The sequence below is a fragment of the Dipodomys merriami genome, unplaced genomic scaffold (genome assembly GCF_024711535.1).
Source record: "Dipodomys merriami isolate MVZ:Mamm:240054 unplaced genomic scaffold, mDipMer1.0.p SCAF_184, whole genome shotgun sequence".
Taxonomy (NCBI): domain Eukaryota; kingdom Metazoa; phylum Chordata; class Mammalia; order Rodentia; family Heteromyidae; genus Dipodomys; species Dipodomys merriami.
In genome coordinates, this window is record NW_027203204.1 from 1342669 (window position 1) to 1365642 (window position 22974).

The 22974-nt window shown below is 46.6% G+C and overlaps 1 protein-coding gene across 5 annotated transcripts in view; it reads right to left on the reverse strand.

Annotated features, from left to right (window-relative positions):
• The window catches only part of LOC138830136 (cartilage acidic protein 1), a 145989-nt gene that overhangs the window by 43274 nt on the left and 79741 nt on the right, over positions 1-22974 (reverse strand). For all 5 annotated transcript variants that reach the window (XM_070026555.1, XM_070026556.1, XM_070026557.1 and 2 more), the window contains exon 3: positions 8890-9086. In XM_070026555.1, the coding sequence (XP_069882656.1) occupies positions 8890-9086 (197 nt within the window). The remainder of the gene's footprint in view (positions 1-8889; positions 9087-22974) is intronic.

A 22974-nucleotide genomic window follows, 5' to 3' on the forward strand; every position in this document is an offset into this window, starting at 1 on the left:
TGTGAGCTAAGAGTGTGTGAGCAAGGAAGACTAGAGTGAGAGGACTAGTGAATGAGCATGGGATTGAGAACAGGTGTGTGAGAACAGTGTGTGTGTCAATGGAGCCTGGTGAGGGGTGAGCGGTGAAGAGAGTGTAGGTATGAATGTGAGTGTACAGAGGAGAGCAGTGAATGTACAACACTCCAGGGGGCTCAGCACAGCACAGCACAAAAACATTTGCTCTCTGAGAGGCTTCATTTGGGTCCTGAGGCCAAGGGACCCAAGGGACCTGAAGCATCATCAGGGGAGGCTGGGACTGGCTCACCAGCAGAAGCTGAAATCCAGAGTAGAGTCCTCCTGCCCTCACCTGACACAAGGGCTCTGGCCCCATGGTGGGAAATCCCTTCAGGAGGATGGGAAGAGATCTTGGGTCCCTGCAGGGTGGCTGCAGGTGGAGCTTCTGAGGGGACAGAAATTTCAGTTCTATACAGTAAGGATGCTTGGGGAAACTGAGGCAATGACAAATTCCTTTTCTTATTTTAAATTCTGGTCTTGGTTTCTCATCTGAGAGTTATGAACCAGCTCTGTGCCTGAACCAGTGTCACAGAGGCAATTGTGATAGAACCCACATACAGCCTGGTCCCAGGCCTTGCAGGGTGGGGGAGAGCACAGGGCCAGCTTTATACCATTACAGGCCTACAGCTCCCCACCCCCCTGCAATCCCCAAGGGCCCAATGTGTTTAGAAATCTCGATTTTTTTTTCCTTCATAGTTTAGAAAGGTAACACAGTGCACACACTGTTGATTACATAACAACCCCAGCAGGGACTGGGGGCGGCACCCCATAATTAAACACATTAATATTTCTGCAGCGAAACATGAATATTCACATTAAGTGGGATAAATAAAGCTCATAAATAGCTCACATCAGCTCAGGACAGGTTTTTGTTATCCACCGAGTTTCCTGCAAACTTTAAAACCAGCACTTGCGGCTTCTAGAGCGTTCTGGGTTTTAAGCCTGTGAGGAAGGAATTGGACTTAGGCTATCATCATGGAAGTGAGAGGCTTGTCAGCCCTTCTAGATGACTGAGGGTCCTGAGGATGGCCCCTTAGGCTTCGTCTCTGTTTTGCTCACCTCTGTGAAACCAGGGACCCCTCAGTCTGATCTGCTTCCTTTCTGAAATATGACCAGGTTCATGCCATCAAAGCTTGGGCCAGGGTGAGAATGCAGCTATGGGCATCTGGACCCTGTGGGACTCTGCTGGTCACCTCTGAGTTCAGCGGGAGAACTTTCTGGAGCTACCAAACTCCTGCCTCAGCTATGCGAAAAGAGAAAATAGCCCCTTTCTAGTCCCTCTCACCTATTCATGGCAACATTTCCCAAAGTGTGCATTTGTGGAACCCTGGTCTTGCTGGTCCTCCAGGTCATCTGAGTTTAGGAAAGGCATCACACTTGCCCAACTCTTGAAATCTGAACTAGTTCAGATTTTCAACAGACAACTGTTTAAACTTTGAAAACTCCACAATAAGTTATCTGCTTCATCGGATTGGATCCGGCCTTTCCCAAACAGCCTTTGAAGACCATCTCCCAGCACACTGTTGAACCAGCACTCCTTTGGCAAGTCGCTGTCCAGGGTGCTGATGCCCAAGTAGGCTCTGGGCTTTGCAGTCCCAGAAGTTTGGGTGCCATGTGCTGTTGGCCTTCCCCCCTCCCCCTTGCCAGCCCTCTGGCTTCTGAACTCACCAGGGGTGTCCAGAAGAATAAACTAATTAAGGTAAAATGTGCAACAGTGATGCAGAGCCTTGTACATCATAAATGGGAACGGCAAAATCAATGGCAGCCCTTCTGCAGGCAGAGGCCCAGAGGCCTGGGCGACAGGAGGGATGGGAGCCCTTTGATTTAGGAAGAGCAAACGCGCTGGCAGCTGCAACCTGGGTAATTAGGTGTGTCAGGAAGACAGATAAACAGCGAGCTGTGTGGGTCGATGGCACAGGCAATAAACACCCAGCACTGGCCCCTGGCCCATGTCAGTGTGTAGCCTAGCCTGCTGTATGTTGCCCCTGGTGAGAGACCCCAGGGCAGGGACAGTGATCTGGAAGAGGATGTCAGGGGCAGGGCAGAGAGGCTGTATTGAATTCTGGAGAGACACTGAGATGGTAGAGGTCAGGGAGAAACAGGAGGATGTTTAAGGGACAGGGTGGGGCCCATAGAGAGTACAGGTGTCACAGAGGTATGTCTGGGAAATGTAGGGCATGGAGATTTCTGCCAAACATTAGCACTGGGGAAGCAGCCAGCAACATTTCTTCCTGGGTTGACCTTGGATAAGACACGAACTTACCTTTTCTCTAAAAATAAATGGGATAATGAGGGCCAGTGTGGTGGTTCATACTTGTAATCCAAGTTACTTGGGAAGTAGAGATAGAAGGATAGAAGGGTAAAAAGCAAGATTCTGCTTTAAAAAAATACACTGTTTGATACAGTGGCACATGCCTGCAACCCCAGCTCTTTGGGAGTCTGAAGTACAAGGACCATAGTCCAATGTTGGCACTGGGCAAAATCTTGAGGCCCTACCTAAAACACAAATGGAAGCAAAAAGGGCTGGGGGCATGGTTCAAATGGCAGAGAGCTTGTCTAACAAGCACTAAGTCCTGAGTACTCAGCACCACCCCCAAACAAAAACACTAAAATGGGGAATGATAAGAAGGCCACCTCTTCATCAAGCTGTCATGAGGATTACATTAGATAATATATGTAAAGTGCTTAGAGCAATGCTTGACACCAGATAAATTCAAGAAACAATAATAGTATCACTATCCTCCTCCTCCGTTTCCTCCTCCTTCTCCAGAAAGTTGCGTGTCATGACCAGGCAGGTCTTCAAGGAGCCATATCCCAGGAGTCAGTTGTGGCATTAAGTTTAAAATGCTTTACAAGACTTAGTCAATGGGAAACTAGTAGTGCAGTGATGGCCCTAGAGGGAGAAAGAACTCGTTCAGGCAAAGGACATTTTTGAAAAGAATGAAGCCAGCCTCCCATGGCAGTGTGGAAAGGGAGGGGCTGGCAGTGCTTGCTCCATAGTCTCATCAGGAAGGCCCATTCCACAGGAAGAAGTTGGGGTTCCGAGGGGCAACTCATTTGCCTGAGGTTGTACAACAGCTATTAAGTGGCAGTGACCCCTCCCCCGCCGGACCCCAGGCCCCTTATCTCTGATTCTCTGCTGGTTCTGGGGCTTGAACTCAAGACCTCACACTCTTGCTTAGAATTTTCCATTCAAGGCTGGGCCTGGCCCCTGTCCCTGAGCTTTTTTTGCTCAAGGCTAGCACTCTACCACTTTGAGTCACAGCTCCACTTGTGGTTAATGGGAGATAAGAGGCTTAGGGGTGTTCCTTCCCCAGCTGGTTTCTAGCCTTGATCCTCAGATCTCAGCCTCCTGAGTAGCTAGGAATACAGGCATGAACCACCAGCACCTGGCTCATTTCTGGCTTTTTGGTTAATTGGCTATAAGAGTGTCTTACATTTTTTAATCTAGACTGGCTTTGAGCTGGGATCCTCAGATCTCAGCCTCCTGTAGCTAGGATTACAGACATAAGCTACCAGTGTCCAGTCTTTTCAATAGTGTACCAATGCTGCAAATCTCCTCAGCTTGTGTCACAGAGCTGTGGCTACTGGTAGGAAAAGTCCCCAGATCCCCAAGGAACCAATGCAATGGCCTCTGGGGTCTAATACTCTTTATCATGTTTCTCTATCCTTATTGCTCATCAGCCAAGTATGGTGAGGCACAGGGAAGGGGGTGGGTCACAGGATGGGGAGCCCCAACAGTCTCATCTTCTCTAAGATGTCTGTTGCTGAAAATCAGGACTTTTGTGTTCAAGTGATTCCCCCCCCCCCCCGCCCCAACCTGGCATGGGGTTTGGGGAAAAAAATAACCAGTGGATCCACACATCCATCTCAGTCAGTGCACATGACTTTACTGAGCACAGGAAACTCTTGGAGATTAGAATATGGGTTCTGGACCAGTAGGTGTAGAATTTTTATGAGCTTCTAGCTGAATCCAAAGCTGCCAGCCCATGCAGCACACTTTGAGAAGTGAGACACAGAGCTTTAGGTGCAGCTGGGCCTGGGCCTGGGCCTGGGTGAAGGATGCTCCTCTGGAGGGCGGAGGGCCCGTCTGTGTGTAAGCAGAAGAGGCCGGAAGTATGAGCCACCACGATCCCCTTTTTCTCTCTAGTACGGTGACTGACCCTGTCTTCTTTCCAAGAGATTAACAAAGCCCCTGCAGATGGCTTCTGTAGGTATGACACACAGCCCAGAAGCCATAAAAGAAAAGAGTCATAAATCCAAAAGTCCATAAAGATAAAGGTTTCCCACATTACAAAAACCTACCCTGAGCACAGACAAAAGAAAAATGACAAACAAGGGAAAACTATCTGCGACTTGGGTTTCAGACAAAGGGCTAATTTCCCTAATTTATAAAGAGGTGTTCCAAATCAATAAGAAAAAGACCAGTAGTCAATAGAAAAAAAATGGGCAAAGGCTAGAAGCAGACAAGGGATTCAAATATATAAAAATATTCTCAGCCTCACTCATTTAAGACAAATGAAAATTAAAACTACACTTGGAAATCAATTTTTTCCTATCAGATTGGCAAATAGTAAAAAAATAAAATTGACATAACATTGTATTGATGAGGATTGGGAAGTGCTGGCCCATCATGAGCGGGGAAGGAGCTGATGGGATTATAATGAGAGGACAACCTGGTACTTCAGAACTACCTGTGAGGAGCTGGGGGCTCATGCCTATAATCCCAGCTACTATAATCCTAAATCCTAGCTACTCAAGAGGCTGAGATCTAAGGATCTCAGCGACCCTGGGCAGGAAAGTCCAGAAGTAGAGCTGTCACTCAAGTGATCGAGCAACAGGCTTGAGTGTAAAAGCTAAGGGATGGCACCGAGGCCCTATGTTCAAGTTCCAACACTGGTACTAAAAAAAAATGTATATTCCTTTGATGCAACTATTCCATTTCTTTGAACCTGTCTTGCAAATATCCCTGCAATCGTGGGAAATGACTTATTGAAGAAGCTTATTCATTTATCAGCATTCTTTGAAACGGTAAAAGGATTACAAGCAATCTAAATGTTCACCCGTAGAGGACTGATTCAATGAAGCTAATCTATACACTGGAATACTATACAGCCTTAAAAGGACAAGGAAGCATTCTGTGTATTGCTATGAAATGCCATCCAAAATTTGTTGAAGATGCAAAGAGTAAGCATGCCTCTGTTTGTTAGACAGGAGGGTAGCGGTAAGAGTTTCATGGTTCGTGCTGACCCATCCACAACTGGTACTCTCATTCAGGGTGTTGGAGTGGAGATTGCTGGAGGATGGCTCTGTCCAGAAGCACAAGAGGTCCCAAGTTTCCAGGGTGTGGTGAGGAGAAGAGTCACCTGCCTCTCAATGCCCCTCTTATTCTGTACACTACTCTCAGCATGGCATTAGCTGAAATAACTGGGCTGGTACTTTGGTCAGGCAAGCCTTAAGGGGATTTTTGTGGCCTTGACTTTGTTGGGATTGTTGTCAGTCTCCTTCCTTTTCCATTCCCTTATCTACTTTCCTATCCCTCACCCTTGACTGTGTCCACTTGCTATTCTGATCTGGAAAGTGCCTTCTTTATACTGTGACCACTTTGTCCTTTTGTTCCTGAATTTCTTTCCCATGAGTCTAGAGGAAGGCCCTATCCAAGACAGGTTAGACCTGGGTTTTTCATAGTCGCAGAATGATAACAACTGTTGTTTAAAGAGTTTGTATTGGGCTGGGAAGGTGGCTCAGTGGTAGAGAGCTTGCCTTGCATACATGAGACCCTGGGTTCGATTCCTCAGCACCACATAAGCAGAAAAAGCTGGAAGTGGTGCTGTGGCTCAAAGGTAGAGTGCTAGCCTTGAGCTGAAGAGCTAAGGGACAGCGCCCAGGCCCAGAGTTCAGACCCCACAACCAGAAAAAAAAAAAGAGTTTGTATTAAGTTCTAGGTGTTCTAATACATTCTTTTCACTCATAATCTAAGTTGTTCATTCATAAATGTATATTTGATGCTTGACAAGTGACAGGCATTTCTTTGGGTACTGGAGTGCAATAGCGATCAAGTTACTACTTCTGTCCCCCAAGGTGAAGAGTGTAGTAGGAGAGACAGGCCAGTATGAAATATACTTGAACAGGGGTCAGTCCCACAAAGAAAAATAAAACCAGATAAGGGCAAAGGGAATTATGAGGATATGGTTTTAGATAAGGTACTTGAGGACACCTTACCTGAGAAGATCAGTGGGAACAGCATTTCAGGCAGGGGGAACAGCAAATTTGACAGCCTCAGGTAGAAATGTGGAGGGAAGAAGATCAGAGAGGCCATGGGATTACCTCAGGAGGGCTAGAGAAGGTCATCCTACAGATGACATCCTACAGTGGTCTGTGGAGCCACTGGGGGGGGGGTGGGTGGGAGTTGAGTTTTTGCAGTTGGTACGATTTATTTATCCTGGCCTTATGGCTGAGATGGTTGAGACCAAGAGTTGTCAAGGATCTTGTCCAAGGTCACCCAGTAAGTGAGTGCTAGAGCCATTTGCATGACTGACCCCCCCCCCCCCCACAGGACATGGCAGGGTCTTGGGCTTTTCCAGGGATTCTAGAACATTCCAAATCTGGCTGGGGGAAGGAAGAGGACTATTCTTCTAGAGGTCCTTCTATACTCTCCAGGCCATGGGGAAACCTGGCTGGCCAGCTCCTGGAGAAGCTCTCAGGATCTCCCACCAAGGGTAGAGTAGCAATGGCCACATGCCGTGCCAGCTGGACCCACCGAAGGGCTGACACAGCACAAATGTCCTGGCTCCACACCCTGCGCCCTCTCCGTGAATCAATCAAGCCGCTCAACTGAAAAATTAACTCTACCCCACACTCATCCCTCAAATCTGCAGAAAGTCACCAGGAGGTGCACAGTTGGGGCTGAGGCTGGCTGGACCCTTTGGTCCCTGGCCCGGCCTTGAGGGCAGCCCAGGCCCTTCAGGTGAGCACAGTGCCTCCATCCTAGGAGCCTGGTCTTCTGGGGCCTCCATGAGCCCTGCCTACTCTGAGGTTCCTCTAAGATGAACTGCCTCTCAGGTCAGAAGCTTCTGTTCTTTCTGGGACTCATTTAACCAATTTTAATTGAGCTCCTAGGATAGTCAAGGTCTAGTTAGGGTCACTGATGGGTCCCCAAGTGACTAGTTGTGGAGCTTTCCTCTCAAGCTCACAGTCCAAGGCCGGAAGGGCTCACAGCCCAGGCTGAAACTGCTGGTGGCTTCGCTGTGGAGCTCTCTAGCACGGGAGGCGTTCAGCTTCTGGGGTCTCACACGGGTGCTCTGTGTGCTTGGTGAGCCAGTCAGGGGCTGTCCTTTCCTCTGGCATCCTGCCAGCCAAGCTCACAGTAGACAGTTGTTCCTGATCCTGCCTCCTAGTCTTCCAGAGCCTTCCTGGGGACTCGGTCCTTCTGCTGGCATCCCCGGATGCTGCTCCCTTCCTGACCTTGCCCCGAATTAAAGAGTTGATCAGCCCATCAATTAATCGTGTCCTAATCCAATCTTGGCTTGGTTGGAGAGAGGGCAGTAAATCCAGCTGGGTAATCATGCCCTGATATTTGTGTAGGGATAATTACCATCTCTCAGGCCTCACTTGGTGGCAAGATGAGATGAAAACCCATAAAACACCACTCAGGGCTGTGGCTCATTGTTTCTTGGCTGCACAAGGCTGGCTCCCAGCCAACCAACACCGCCCACCCCTGCCCCTGGCACAGGCCCCAACCTCTTCCTCTTCTGTCCATGCGACTGGCCAAGCTGGGAAAGCCAACGTATGTGTGTAAGTGGGGGCAGAGAGGGTGTCCCTACAGCCAGGAAGCCAGCAATTGAGGAGGTAAGAGGGTCCACCACAGTGCTTTTACTGACAGGACTGAAGTCTGAGCCCCAGGACCTGACCCAGAGTAAACTTAAGAGACTGCTGCCATCTGGAGGAGGCTCATCTCTAGGGACCTTCATGCCCTAGGGCTCGTGACAGATGTTAGGGCCCTACAGGAATGGCCTTTGTTTTAGCAGACTCTGGCCAGGCCTGAGAAGATATGAGAATCAGAGGTTGAGGGTGACCTTCATCTGCAGCCCTAAGTACACAGCACCCCTCCCCCCACATACACACACACTGCAACTTGTGTTCAGTGTAGTCCCTGGACCAGCAGCATTGCAGTGGCCTGGTTGTGTGGCAGAATGCCAGGGATCAGGTCCCCCTGGCCCTGGGAGTCAGAGCCTGCCTCACATAGACAGCGGGTGAGTAGAATCACCGCAGTGTGAGAAGCACTGGTAGCCTCCATGAACTGAGGGTCTGCCTTTCCCCAAGCTGTGTTCCTGTCACCTCCTTGTCACTCAGCATCTGTGTGGCATGCAGCAGATGATCGACAAGAATCTTTGACAGAGATGAACCTGTGTGATGGCGGGGGTCGGGAGCAAATCTTTGAAGGATTCACAGCAAATGAGAAAGGCCCCAAGGAGCAGCACAGAGGGTGGATCCAGGGGTATCTGCTGGCTCTAGAAGTCAACCAGGGAAGCAGGGTGACTATGTGAACTCCCACAGGATTTGGGAGGAGTAGGAGGCTGGGGTGAAGAGGACACTCAGCCTCATGGAGAAAATGGGCCTCTATGCATACTTTTCTAACCTGGTTTAGGGCCTGGGGATAGAACTATTTATTGTAGGAAAAGAGCGAGGCACTGGGGGGTCTTTGTGGGACACAGAGCTCCTAGAGGCAATGGGGTCTGTGTTTGGCAGCCAGTGACAGTGGCCTGGGCAGAAGGTGTTAGGTGTTGGGAGGAGGAAGGAGGAAAGCAGGAGGAGGCCTGATGTCTCGGCCCTCACCTGAGAAGGCGTTGTTGGTGTTGAGGAAGTAGATCTCCTCACGGCCGTCCCCGTCAATGTCACAGGCTGTGACCCCGATGGCGTTCCCTTGCCGGTCCCGCAGGGCATAGTAAGGTGAGCTGCGTTCATCAACAGCGATGTTCACCAGCCGCTTCTGGGCCCGGTCGTACTTCAGAACCAGGTTGGGGCCATTATACCTGGAGAATGATCAGGAAGGAGATGTTGGGGGAGGAGCAGCAGGGCCCAGTCAGGCCACTGGAGCAGAGCTAGAGCTCAGAGTCCACTCAGACACACAGGGGAGCATCTCAGCCCCAACTATTACCAGACACTTTACCGGGAAGGAGAGGATGTCCCTGAATGCTGGGTGAGTGTCCCAGATCAGATATAGGTGTGGGCAAGGTCAGTCACCTGGACTCAGGTGGGACGTAACATAAGAAACAGGATGATGGAGGGGAGTGGACAGCTAGCAGCAACCCTTACCAAGAGCCTGACTGAAGACACCAGAACTTCCCTAATATTAATTCTGTCCCATTCACATTGATGGCCTTATTGGCTTATATGTAACAACCATCAATGGCATGCAAAGCTGTATTATTCGCCCATTTTATGGTTGAGGCTCATCAAGGAGACTGCTGTTTTGGGAGGTTGTATGCCCTTTAGGGGTGGTGTTGGTGGTGGTGGTGGTGGCGAGAAGAGCTCTCTTTGTGAGTTATCTTTAGGAGAAATCACTTCTTCCTGTTCTGAATCAGATCCAACCTGGCCTCTTCCTTTGTCACCAAGATGCAGACGCCAGTGAAGTGGTAGGGAGGGAAGGGATGGGGGGAAGCTGTCTGGATGACTTCTGGCACCCATAGCGTGAAAGGACAGCCGGAAGAACTCATGGGCAGCAAGGGCCTGAGTCAGCACCTGGACAGGCACACCTTAGACACCTTGACATAGTGTGTCTAGGTGCTGTGTCTGAGCGCTTCATGTCAAGGGCGCGGTGTTGACTTTAGAGGTACATCCAAGCAGGAGAGAAAAACACTGGTTTCGGCACTGTCAGCAGCTGGCTCCAGGCCTCAGGATGGGAAGTCCTGAAAGCCTTGCTCTTCCATCACCCTTGCGTCTGCCTCTTAAGACCACTGTATTCAGAGTGCTTAGCCTTGTTAAAGGTACTTTGATGCATTGTTTTACTTGGCCCCATACAATCTCAGAAAGTAAGTACATAGGGCATTTTCTAGAAAAAGAAACTAAAGGTCAGAGAGGCAAAGTGAGGGCCAAAGTTACATAGCTCATAAGTGGCAGCGTGAGGTGTCTAATTATGTCTCCAGGGTCCAAATCCTTGTGTTCTTTCCACACTGCCGATGATACTAACATTCTCAATCCTACGCATGCTTTTCTCAGTTTTCTTTTCTCCCAAAGTAGTGACCTGAAAAAAGATGATAATCCTACATGTTGACAGGACTTTACATTTTACAAAGCACTTTCTCTTCTTTGATCTCCTTTGCTGCTTTTTTTTTTGGTATTGGGATTTGAACTCAGGGCTTTGCACCTGCTAGGTAGGCACTCTACCATGGAGCCACATATCTTCAGCTCTTAACACTGCTTATTTTGAGATAGGGTCTAGCTTTATTTTTCCCAGGCTCATGCCTGGATCTTGATCCACCTATTTTATACTTTCTATCATAGCTGAAATGCCAGGCATATATCATTGTACTAGCTTCTTCAATGGAGATGGAGTCCTAAGGACTTTTCTGCCAGTGATGGCCTAAAACCATGATCCTCCTTATTTTAGCCTCCCAGTTGCTAGTATTACAGGTGGGAGCCAATGGTACATAGCTTTCCTTTGTTTCTTAAAGATGCTAGTGCTGCCACAAATTAAGATGGTGCCCTTGGACTGGTAAGTTCCCCTCTCTAGACTCTGGATTTCTCTACAAGAGGACAGAGCTGGGACTAGAGGAAACTACTACACTAGAAGACAAGTGTGGGTGTGGGACCATTCCTCTGGTCCCCAGTCAGTTTCAAACTTGGCATTTCTATGTTGGTACATTTTCTTGTGTGCATCCCATTCCATAATACAAGACATCAAGCCCAGTGCTGAAGCCTGCCTACCTGCCCTTAAGTCTCTGGGGAAATCTTCACCAAGCCCCAGAGTCAGACACCCAGCAGGAGGGGAAGGCCCATAGTCTCTCCACATTTTAGAGGCCAATCCTTTTATCTTGAATCTGGGTAGCTGGGGTACACTCAGCTTTCTCTACCCCTGGTAGTAACTCTGTGGGAGAAGATTGCTCAGGCCCATCTCTTCTTGGAAGAATGTGGAGTGTTAGTTCCAAAGCACCTCCTACTGGGGTCACGGACTGCAGTTGCTAGGCTGGGTCAAACGCTTCAATCTTGGAGACTGAACACAAACCCAGGGACCTTCCCAAACAAGCATGGTAGCCTGGAATAAGGTCTGACACTCCTTCCCCTCTACTTCCTGCTCCCCTGGGGACAACAGACTTGAAACCAATGCAATGGCATCAGGTAGGGTTCTGGACCATCTAGAGGCAAAGCCAGAGGGCAGTGCCTGAAATAACCAGTCCTTCCCTCTACCCAGAGGCCCTCAGTCTTCCCCAAGGGTAAAGCTCCTCCCTTGCTCCTGCCAGGGAGCTGGTGCTCCATTTTACCTCCTCACCAGCGCCTGAAGACGTGCTGCTCTTTCTACTGTGCCTGAGTCTTTGTTCAGTTGCAGACACCCCTCCATGGAAATCATTCTTCCTACCCTCCAAGCCTGCCCTGCCTGCCTGCTGGATGCGACCTTCTCTCCTCTGGATATCCACAGTGCTTGCACTTCATTTGCTCCTGGAAGGACGGAGATGGAGGCATCTGTGTTCCAGCTTCTCTCCCCTCATTAAACACACGCTCTGGAGCACGATGGTGTCCCTGTATGCGCTGTGCCTAGAGCCACACACAACAGGAGTCCCTTCTCTACAAAGGTTGGATTCCAGAATGAGGGAGGGAGGAAGGGAGGAAGTAAATTAAACTAACCATGGCAGCCTAGGAGTGGTCCCCCAGCACTGTGCTGAGCCCACAGTCCCATGGCAATCCTAGCATGTGGGTCTTCTCAGCACGCCCATTTTATAGGTGTGGAGCTTGGACTTACCCACAGTCACTCTGTGGGACCAATCTCTACGCTGAGGAGCCTGGGGAATTGCAAAGGAGCCTTTTGACGTTCGCATGTTCCCTTTCCTTATCACCTGATAGAGATTGCCAGGTACTTGTAGCAATCCAGAAGGCCTCAGGTTGCAGTTAAATGGAGCCAGGAAGTAGGGCAAAGCCTGGTGTTTTTGAAAGGCAGCTATGGTTTCCAATAGGAAAGGATGGGCCAGCTAGGGTCAGGTCAATAGCAGCCGGGGGCGGGGGTGGGGGTGGGGTGGTGGTCCTGGTTCTGCCAAGTCCTGGCTTTGCCCTTGAACTTGCTACTTCCTTCCCCCAAGCTTCAGCTTCCTCATCTGTAACTCAGAGCTGCTATATACCTCACAGGATGGCTGTGAGGATTAAGTGTGAGGGTGTGTGTGACAACACTTGGTAAACTGTGAAGAGTTACACACTTATACATTCTTATCACTCCTAAAACACACACACACACAACAAACCCGAGGCATGACCTCTCACTCTCTAGAGATCATTTTGTTCGTTTCACACACATTCTAGTACTTCCTCCCCAAACACCCCATCCTTGGTTGCTCATCTTCTTAGATCTCACTCTTCATTCTACTTGATAACCAAACTTCTCAAAAGAGTTGTCTTTACTCTCCCACCACCCATTTCTCGCCCCCCTCTAACTTCTGCTTCCAGTTTCCCCGAGGCTACTCTTGCTTCTATCATCTATAACCCTCTCCCCATGGCCACACTTAGGGCCTTTCTGTCCTCTTCACCTTTGACCTCTCAGCTGTACATCATCCCTACTCTCTCTGCCTCTGCCTCCCCACTTCCTCCTAGGAGACTCTTCTCTCTGAGCTTTAGGATGCCACCCTTGTCTGGCTGAAGGGCCTTCCTTCTCTCCCCATCCTCTGGATGTTGGGGTCTCCAGGTCTAGCCTTGAGCCCTCTTCTTTTCTCTCTCTTCCTTTTCACCAGCCCATAATATCCATTCCCATGACTGACAGCTCCCAAATTTATATCTCTAGCCTGAATTCCCAGCCCAGACTCAGACTCATATATTCGACCGCCTACCTGACATCTCCCTTGCATGTTCCAAAGCTGTCTCTGATGGAAAATGTCCAAAATGGAACTATTGATTGCTCTACCCCTCCTTTCCCAAAAATGGGTACCTGGGAACTAAAGCCAGAAGCCTGGCATTAGCCAGCCCCCTCCCTTCCCATTGGTTTTTCATCTACTTCATCAGCCCATCATGTCGTTTCTACCTCTGGAAATATTTCAGCTCAGCTTTCTTCTCTCCTCTCCAATGGCCACCCTCTCTGGAGAGCCTCCTTTCTGTTTCCTCACTTGATCTAATCTCCTCATCTTTTCTTCTTTAACACATAGGTCAGATCATGCCAGCCCCCGTTGTCTAAAATCCCTGGATATGTTTCATTGTGTTTGCCATTCCTGGTCTGGGGGCCTGGGCCCTCCACTGTCCCCCAGCCCTCATGTCTCAGCATGCATGTTTTCAGCCCAGGCCACTTGCAGAACAGAGCTCTCTGACAAGCGCACTCCCCTCCCCTTCCCTTCTGCTGAGTTCCACAACTGGTTCCTTCTCATGCCTTGCATCCCATCTTAAAAGGAAACGCTTCAGAGATCACCTCCCTCCATGATCTTCCAGTCCCTGCATCTGGATTTCTATTGTTTTCTTCACTGATTTCCCTGCTTCTCCCAGTAATACAGAAGCCTGTTTGATTTCCTTCCACCTTCAGTGCAAGCAGAGAGCTCAAAAAATACTTGCAGAGCTGTTTGAGAAGGAGGTGGAGAAGGTACAAGATCATCTCTGGGCGGCTGACCAAAAGGGGCACTATGCCATTAGTCTCCTGTTGGGTGTCTATTCCTTTAATTTTGCTAATTCCCAAACATACACAAACAATGCAATGCCAAAGAGCATATGGAGAGCCATATCCTGGGTAAGGTGAAGGAGAATAACTGCGTATTATAAATCGATGTAGAGGATTAACATTTTTTTTCCTGCTGAGAACTGTTGAATGATGTGAAAAATCACATAAGGGTAGGGCAGATAAAAGGATGTAATCATTGAGTACCTACTATGTACCAGGTACTAGACTAAATAATTTATATATGATATCTCATTTACATAAATAGGAACTTCTTTTGTTATATATCTTTCTAAGCTCTGAAAGATATATAACAAAACATCAGTTTTGAAAACCCAAGAACAGGGAAAATTTTTCATGCAAAGGAAAAGAATGAACAAAATTCCTATGTATGTAATATATATTTAGGAGAAAGGCAGGGCAGAAAGAGACAGATGTGTATTTGTATAAACAAGGCAGCATAGAGACATACAGAAGACACAAATATCCAAAGGTGGAAATGAGAGGCAGTGAGCCAGTCTATAAAGGTAAACACAGGTAAACACAGATGAAGAGAGGACTCCATGCAGAAGAATGACACATGAAGAATGACATCTGTAGACATGCAGAGACAAATGGAAAGAGTTCAAGGCATGGCATGCCAACAGGACTTGCAGATATTATCACAGAGAAACAATCCCATCTGGTGACTCTTTGGGGGCATTTCTTCTAAAGAGTAAGAAAAAAATGTGTTGCGTTTTTACAACTATGGGCAAAAAAGGGTTTTGTTTTCCTCCTCCTTTTCTCTCTCCTCTTCCTTCTCTTTTTTCCCCACAATCCTCTTCATATCCTCTCTCCCCTCTTCCTTCTCTCCACAGTCCCCTTCCTTCTTTTCCCTACATGTACTCCTCCTTCCTACCTCCACCTTTTTTTGAAGCAGAATTTTCTATATAGCCCAGACTGATCTTGAACTTTTGTTTCTCATACCTCAGCCTCTCAGTGGCTGGATTACAAGTATGTGCTATTATGACTTTTGGTTACTTCAATACCATCATAAATTTATAGATTTAAAAATGAATTTTGGATAAAAGTGGAATTTATAATTATTAGTTAATACAAACTGAAAGACAAAGTTATTCCTTGGTATAAAGTGTGGCCTGAGAGCAAAATCTTGCCAAGTGCCTGTTTTTGTAAATAAAGTTTTATTGGAATCTGGACATGCTCATTTAATTACACACCATTTAGCTTTTGCTAAATGACAGAGTTGAATAGTAACAATAATGACCATATGGCCCTCCCCAAACAGAAAGTATTTACTCTTTGGCTTTTTATTATCAAAGATTGCCAACCCTTGGTCTAAACTATAAAGGGATATCAGCTTATAAGTATATTCCAAGTTTTAAATGATCCTTATTACAATAGAACAAATAATTGATTAGAAAACAGGTTAGTAAAGATGAATTTCATGGAAGTACTCAGGAGATCTTTGGCTCCAGAAAAGTAAAGTTTGACTATAAGGATGATGTTGAGTGTTAGGATAGAGCTTGTGAGGCTGGATAACCTTTGGGAAGAAAAGAGTTGCTTAAGATAACTCTTTGGAGATCAGGTGGCCATCAACTAAGTAAGAGCATGAGTCCTGCAAGTGAGGTAAGTGGGAAAAAGGGATAATGTGGCAAAATGGCCATCATCTCCTTTCTTCTTTGTTTACATGTGTTTCTCCACTCATTGACAAGTAGAGTCTATTTCTCCCCTTCATTCTGAGCTAGCTTTACTTGCCTTGATTGGAAGTATATGGTGGAAGTGATACTTGGCAAGTTCAAGGCCTACCCTTTCAGAGGTCTTGAAGTTTCCTTCTGTCTCTGGGGAAAGCCAGCCAGTATGTAAAAAAACTGTGGCTACCTTAAGACTATCCTGTGCTAAGAAAGCTAAGCTGGTGCCACGGAAAGCACCCAAGCAACAGCTATGTGAGCATATCTTGGACTTTGAGCCCAGCCCACCTGACACCTTGAAGGAGCAGAATTTGATGCTATCTAGAGAATTACCCAGTTGGGTCCTGACTGAATTCCTGACCCACAGACCTGGAGGAGTATAACTTATTTTAGACCATACAGGTTTTGGAAAGGAAAGCAGATAATAATGATCTGTCATCTCAGATCTGTGAGAAAGAGGAATTTCTTCCTGGAGGGGAGGAAAAAGGATTATCCACAAGTCAATGGGATTCTGTAGGCTGGCCATTTGTTCTCCTAGTGGGCATGTCTGTGTGGTGGAGTCTTGGAGCCAGCTGGGTTGGTAGTGGGATCTCAGAATATCTGAAGATCTGTTCAGAGCCTGTGGTGAAGGGTAATAAGAAATACAAGGCCTCCAGATACCAAAGCCTTTCAACTCCTCCTCTTTCTTCATATTAAACCGTTTCCCATTCTGAAGGCACCTTAAGCATGGATTATTTCTTAGGAAATGTGTTTAATGCTTCTTTTTCCTTTTCACATAATTCTTTGAGAGCCACCGAAGTTAAAAAGGATCAGAAAACATACGGGAAGTCATTCAAATAGATTGCCAGATTGGATCCTAGAATAGGATCTGTCTTAGAGGCCAGGCATTTATTCAAAGGGAGTAGAGCCTTGATTCTGATTGTGATGGGAACTCTGGAGAGGAGATCCCTCTCTCTCACCGTGTATGTGTGTGTGTGTGTGTGTGTGTGTGTGTGTGTTAAATTGGATAAAGTTGAAAAGGGCAGCCCAGGAAAAAAACAGCAAGCAGATTCAATCTTGATTTAGGAGCAGGCCAGAGTGAAGAAGCCCCACAAATAGACTGATCTATTGAAGAGAGTAACTTTAAGATGAAGGAGCAAAACCTTTTGTCCTGAGGGGTAGATGGTTTTTCAAGAAAGGGATGTTTGGTACTAAAAGGTCAGGATAATCTGCAGTGATGAGTGTCTGTGCTCTGTAAAAACTCCACACAGACTGATTGATTTATGCCTGGTTCTAAAAAAGATCTGTGCTCAGCATGTGCTCTGTGCCCTTGGAATTTCTTATATTTTGATGTGCAGAGAAGCACCCAGAAGGCAGTGACCATCACAGGCATCTGTGTCCCCCATCATACCTGGGGCAATGCTGGGAAAGAACAAATAGTCTGTCATGGTTGCTCATGTTGCTGTTGTGGATAAGGATGATCAGGACTCCATTTCTCAAACTGTTTCTCAGAAAAGAGGGAAGCAGTGGGGAAGCATTCCATAAATGCTTATAGGAGGGACTAAGGGGCTCGATGGAGGCGGTGTTAACCGGGATTCTTTGGTTCTAGGTAACAAACATTCTATCTGGACTAGTTGACAAATTTTTTGGTTCAGATTTCCAAACTGTAGGAAGAGTGAGGCCTCTGGGGTAAACTGGAATGCAGGTCTTAACTAGACAGTTGCCAGGGCTTTATCTTCTTTCCCTCTTCCTTTTCTACCTGTTGGCCTTGTTCTCTCTTATTCCCACGCAATTCTTTTGCATGAGGTTTGCACGGTGGCAGCACTTCAATTCTAGCACCACCCTGAGTTGGAAGATGCTTCCTCTTTCAATGTGACAAGCCCCATGGATGAGCTCTGATTGGCCCACTTTGGGTTACATATCTATACCAGAGCCAACAGCTGGGAGTCTATTGTTGGCAACCTTCAAGTAGGAGCTGTGTATCATCTTTAGGAAGAAAAGTGTCTGGAACGATGAGGGATGTGTCTCTAGATGACAGTGACTCATTGGGTCTGTATGTTTTTCAGACACATTCCCCAGGGACTGCTGATGGGAAGCGGAGCTTCTTTTGCTCTATCAAGTCCCTATGCCAGACACATCTCAAGGTCTCTCTATTCCCCCCACCCCCAGGAGCTACAGAAAGGCAAACAATGAATGTGGAAAAACTATCTGGCTCACTAGGTTCTAGAAATGGGCTAGAGTCTCTCCTTCTTGCTGGGTTCTCAGGTCAGTGTTTCAGGCAGCAGGGGTGGGCTACAGATCTGAGAGTCAGGATCAGCAGGTAGACAAACTTGCTGTGGATTCAGGCAGATAACTAGATGCTAGGTAACAGAACATTTTAAATCTCTACTCTGGCTTTCTTTCTGGCATGCTTGGAGCTGCCATCTGAAAAGCTATTGGTCTCGGTCTGTTTTGGTAGAGATGGTAAATTTAGGGGCACAATGGTGGCGTAAATAGCCAATGGATGTTTGATTATTCTTTTACTAAGCTTGAAAAGCAACATTTAAGCTGGTGGCTTGTGCTTGTAATCCTAGTTACCCAGGAGGCTGAGATCTGAGGATTGAGGTTTAAAGCCAGCCTGTGCTGACAAGCCTGAGAAACTTGTTGTTGTCGTTATCTGTCGTGGGGCTTGAACTCTGGGCCTGGGCACTGTCCTTCAGCTTTTCAGCTCAAGGCTAGCACTCTACCATTTGAGCCACAGTGCCACTTCCAGTTTTATGGTGGTTTATTGGAGATAAGAGTCTCATGGACTTTCCTGCCAGGGCTAGCTTTGAACCACGATCCTCAAATCTCAGCCTTCTGAGTAGATACAATTACAGGCGTGAGCCACCAGCATCCGGTTCTGAGAAACTCTTTATTTCCAATTAACCAGTAAAAAGCTGGATGTAGAGATGCGGCTTAAGTATAGCATGCTAACTTTGAGTGAAAAAACCAAATGAAAGAGCAAGGCCCTGAATTTAAGCCCCAAAACAGACTCACGCATACACACACAAACTAAAAGTTACTTGAAAAAAAAAAAAACCAAACCAACACAACACCTAAAACCTAACAAATCACCTTTAGTTGGAAACACATGATATGACTTGACATGGAAGGGAAGACTTGGCAAACTTATACATGTGATCAAATCTATGATTATAAGATATTTGCAGATATGAGTAAATGAAAAAAGGAACATTTGCTCATTTGCACTGTTTTTAAAACAGTCAAGACTTTCTAGAAAACATGTGTACAAATCTTCTCTGAATGTTAAGTGAAATGAACCCTATGATAGGGACACAAGTGGTTTTTTTCTTTCTTGCTATTGTTCCTAACAATATTTATAATGTACCATGTATTTTTTTGTTTCTTTATATGTTCCTCCCCCACGATATAACCCCTGTTTTCACTGTATTTGATGCCAGTGCCATGCATCTTGTATACACACTTCTCTAGCTTGGGGAGGGGAAGGGAAAAAACAAAATGCTTAAATAGGGATACAGGTTGACCCGTTGTAACAATGAGATGTACAAGACACTTGTTGAAAAATGAACTTTACAATTTAGGGTGGGGAGGGAAAGGGGAGGAAGGAGTGTAGTTGTGGAGGTGGGAGGGAAGGGAGAGTAGGGAAAAATAAAGGAGGAGGTAACAATGCTTGATAGGAAATGTACTCATCACCTTGCTCATCTAACTGTAACCCCTCTGTACAGTATTTTTACAATAAAAAACGTTATTTTAAAAATATTGGGCTGGGGGCTGAGAAGGTGGCTCAGTGGTAGAGTGCTTGCCTTGCATGCATAAGGCCCTGGGTTCGATTCCTCAGCACCACATAAACAGAAAAAGCCGGAAGTGGCGCTGTGGCTCAAGCGGTAGTGTGCTCGCCTTGAGCTGAAGAGCTGAGGGATAGTGCCTAGGCCCAGAGTTCAGGTCCACGACCAGCAAAAAAAAAAAAAAAAAAAAAAAAAAAAAAAAATATATATATATATATATAGGGCTGGGAAAGTGGCTCAATGGTAGAGCACTTGCCTTGCATACCTGAGGCCCTAGGTTCGATTCCTCAGCACCACATAAGCAAAAAGAAAAAAGCCGGAAGTGGTGCTGTGGCTCAAGTGGTAGAGGGCTAGCCTTGAGCTGAAGAGCTGAGGGACAGCGCCCAGGCCCAGAGTTCAGGCTCCAAAAAAAAAAAAAAAAAATCTGAAAAAAATATATGCCAAAAAATAAAAAATATAAATTCTACATGAAAATATTATTTGCTCCTTAATAAGGAACAGCAAGATAAATATATAAATGGAAAGAACCTTCCAGGTGAGGCTAATAGGAAAATTCCAATAGTGCTTCACTCTTCTTTAAGAGCAGGAAAGCTAAGTTGGTCACTGGCTTTAGATCACCCTACTCTGATTCTACTCCTAGATATGTGATGGGCACACAACTATGTAAGGAGCTGGGATACAGCTACATGCTTTCAGCCCTGAGGGGTGCTGGGTAAAGGTGGCAGAGGCTCTTGCTCTTTAGAAAGACATGGATCTATGGAGGTGACAAAGAGTAACCAAGAGAGCTGTGGGCTTGGAGTCAGAATGTGAGTGGCCCACTTCAGGCCAACTTGCTGGAGAGGGCTGGTGCTGGGGTAGAATTGCTCTGTAATCCCCAGCTGTATGGATGCTCTCGAATCATCACCAAATCTGAGCCTCAGTGCTTCGTGAAAAGTAAGGATGTCTACATCAGCCACTATGCTGAGGACTGAGATCAAGCTATAAGGTGCTTAATGCAAAGCGTGACACAGAGCACATGCTCAGTAAACACTAGTTAACTAGTCTATCTCCTGCCTCACACACTCAGGGCCTGACATACAATGGGAACTCAGTAAATATTTTTGAAAGGATGAGTTATTATTATTACCTAGGTGGCCTTGAGCATAGGAGACTCTGAGCTCCATGGCATTCTGGACCGTATTTTATTCTTCTTTCCCGAACATAGATTTGATAAAGGAGCTTGCTTATATTCACTACGATTCAGTTTCCTCATCTATAAAGTGGGGCTGATAATATTGGCTTTACTTTGAGGTCAAATGAGATAATACAAGTAAACTGTGACACAGCTGTAGGTTTTGCTTATGTGTCCCCACACATACATGCATACACACACACACACACACACACACACACACACACACACACACACACACACACACACACACACACACACGGTATATACAACTATTGTCTGCAGCAGAGGCAGCTGCTTGGGCCCTCCAGGGAGCCCTAGTTCTTCTACCTAGTTTGACAGGAGCTGAATGATAGGTCCTTTGAGCTGTAGAAATGCCCTGGCTAAGGGAGATGACAGGATTTGCTGAGGCCTGGTCAGCAAGCAGCTATGATTTTCTTCAGCAAGGAGGTAATCAGGCTGGGCATAGGCTGGAGATGTGCAGGAGGCTGCTGGTAAGCCAGTCGGGTTTGATGTTTGCATTGGACAAGTAAGGAGACACAGGTCACTGGACACCGGTCACAGATCCTGGTGAGGGTCAGGGAGTGAAGGGCAGGCTGGTGAAGCACAGGGCTGTCATGCATAGACAAGGAGCAGGTGGGTTCTTCTTGGTCACAGCTCTGGAGAATGGAGATGGCCTTCTTTAGAGCATAAAGGCCTGCCTTTCTGCTCCAGGCTCTGTCCAACCAAGGTCTTGGACCAGATTCTAGCTGAGCAGTTGGCCCCTCTTCATGATAATGAAATTCCCTCTGATGACTACCTACTTGGAATTTTTAATATGTCACTGTTCAAGTCCCCTGTGCCTGTCAGAACACATAGGTCACATCAAATTGAGCCCCATTTCCTTTTGCTTGCTGATGTCTCCATATGCCCTGTCTATACTGTGTGCATAACTGTTCTGCTTGCTGGACTTCATTCCCTACTCTTGCCAGCCATGCCATTCCAATGGGGAAATCACGTTCCTACTAGTGTTCCCTCTCATGCTGCAGTTAATGGGGTACGCCTGGCTGTGTCTTGAGAAATAATGGCTGGAGGAAGCAGCAAAAGCCTCCTAGTTGCTATGGAGTGTTAACTGATGAAGTCAGCTCTTCATTTTGATTGGAAGGAAATAGTTCTAGAAGAGACTCTTGCTTTGAAAAAATATAGAGCTGCCAACTACTAAAGGCGTTCATTCAGAGGGGTCTTTGTTGCCAAGCTGGCTTCAATTCCCTTAGCCATGCATTAACACTAATCAGAATTTGGCTGTTGGAGCAAATTTGCATTAAAGTTTAGGGACAGAAAATGTTGTATGTTAAGTATTAGTGAGAAAGTACCAAATTGGACCTAGCTAGACATTTATTTCTTTAAAGTGCTTGCTATATAAAAATTACCTGAATGGAAGTTAAGATAAATAGTTATGCTAATTCCAAATGAAAGGTACACGAGTATAATCTAACATATTAGGTCAGCAGACATTTTATGTTTTAAGCCATCCATCTAGAAAAAGCCCTTGCTTGGGCTGGTCCATCCTGATTACAGGAAAACAGTAGTGAGTAGATTCTTCCTCCTAAAAACGTATGGTGGGGAGGCAGTGGCATCATTTGGGAGCATGCTAAAGGATGTAAAATGTTGGGCTCCATCCCAGATCTCTGAATCAGAATCTGCATTTTAACAAGGTGCCCAAGGAACGCACATGCATATCAAAGATTCAGAAGGACCAGTCTGGATCGGTATGTCTCAAAGAGGAATCTATAGATGCTTACATCTAAGCTGACAATGCAAACGCCAGAGGGTCACTCAACCTTCTGAATGAGAGTTCAAGGATCCAAATTCCAAGCCGCCTTCCAGTTTTCACACTCTGCCGCTAGCCTGTCCTGTCTCCCGGAGACTTGTTCAGAACCCAGCAACATATCGTGTTCTGAGTCCAGTATGAAAGAACTTAGGTGAAGCTTTTCTCTGCCATTTAGGAGTTTATAGCAACATCACTGTAGTTGAACATGTTGAGAACAAGCTGTGGTGCGAATACCCAGAAGGATATTATTGATTAATTCACAATTCACAATGCATTTGAGTTTCCCATCCACACTTGTGAATAGATGTCCTCCCTGAGGGTAGAGAACAACAAATGCCTTGTCCTCATTCTTCCCAGTTCTCCTGAGGCTGAGTAGACTTCCACTATGAGCAACCATTTGTTTTCTCAGCCACCCTCGTGTCTTGCTCTAAGCAGACAGGTAGGCCACCCAGTGACTTATTTCTTGAGCCTTTCCCTCCTTGTGCCCACCATGCCTCCCAAAGACCATGCAGGGTTGTTCCTCTGCAGCTTTGTTCATGTCCAATTCCCAGCACACAGGTCAACCAAGGTCAGATGCAGCTTTGGTGTCTGCAAGAGCTCTGTCCTTTGGGATGGCATGAACATTCTCCCTGTGATGTGTGAATTTA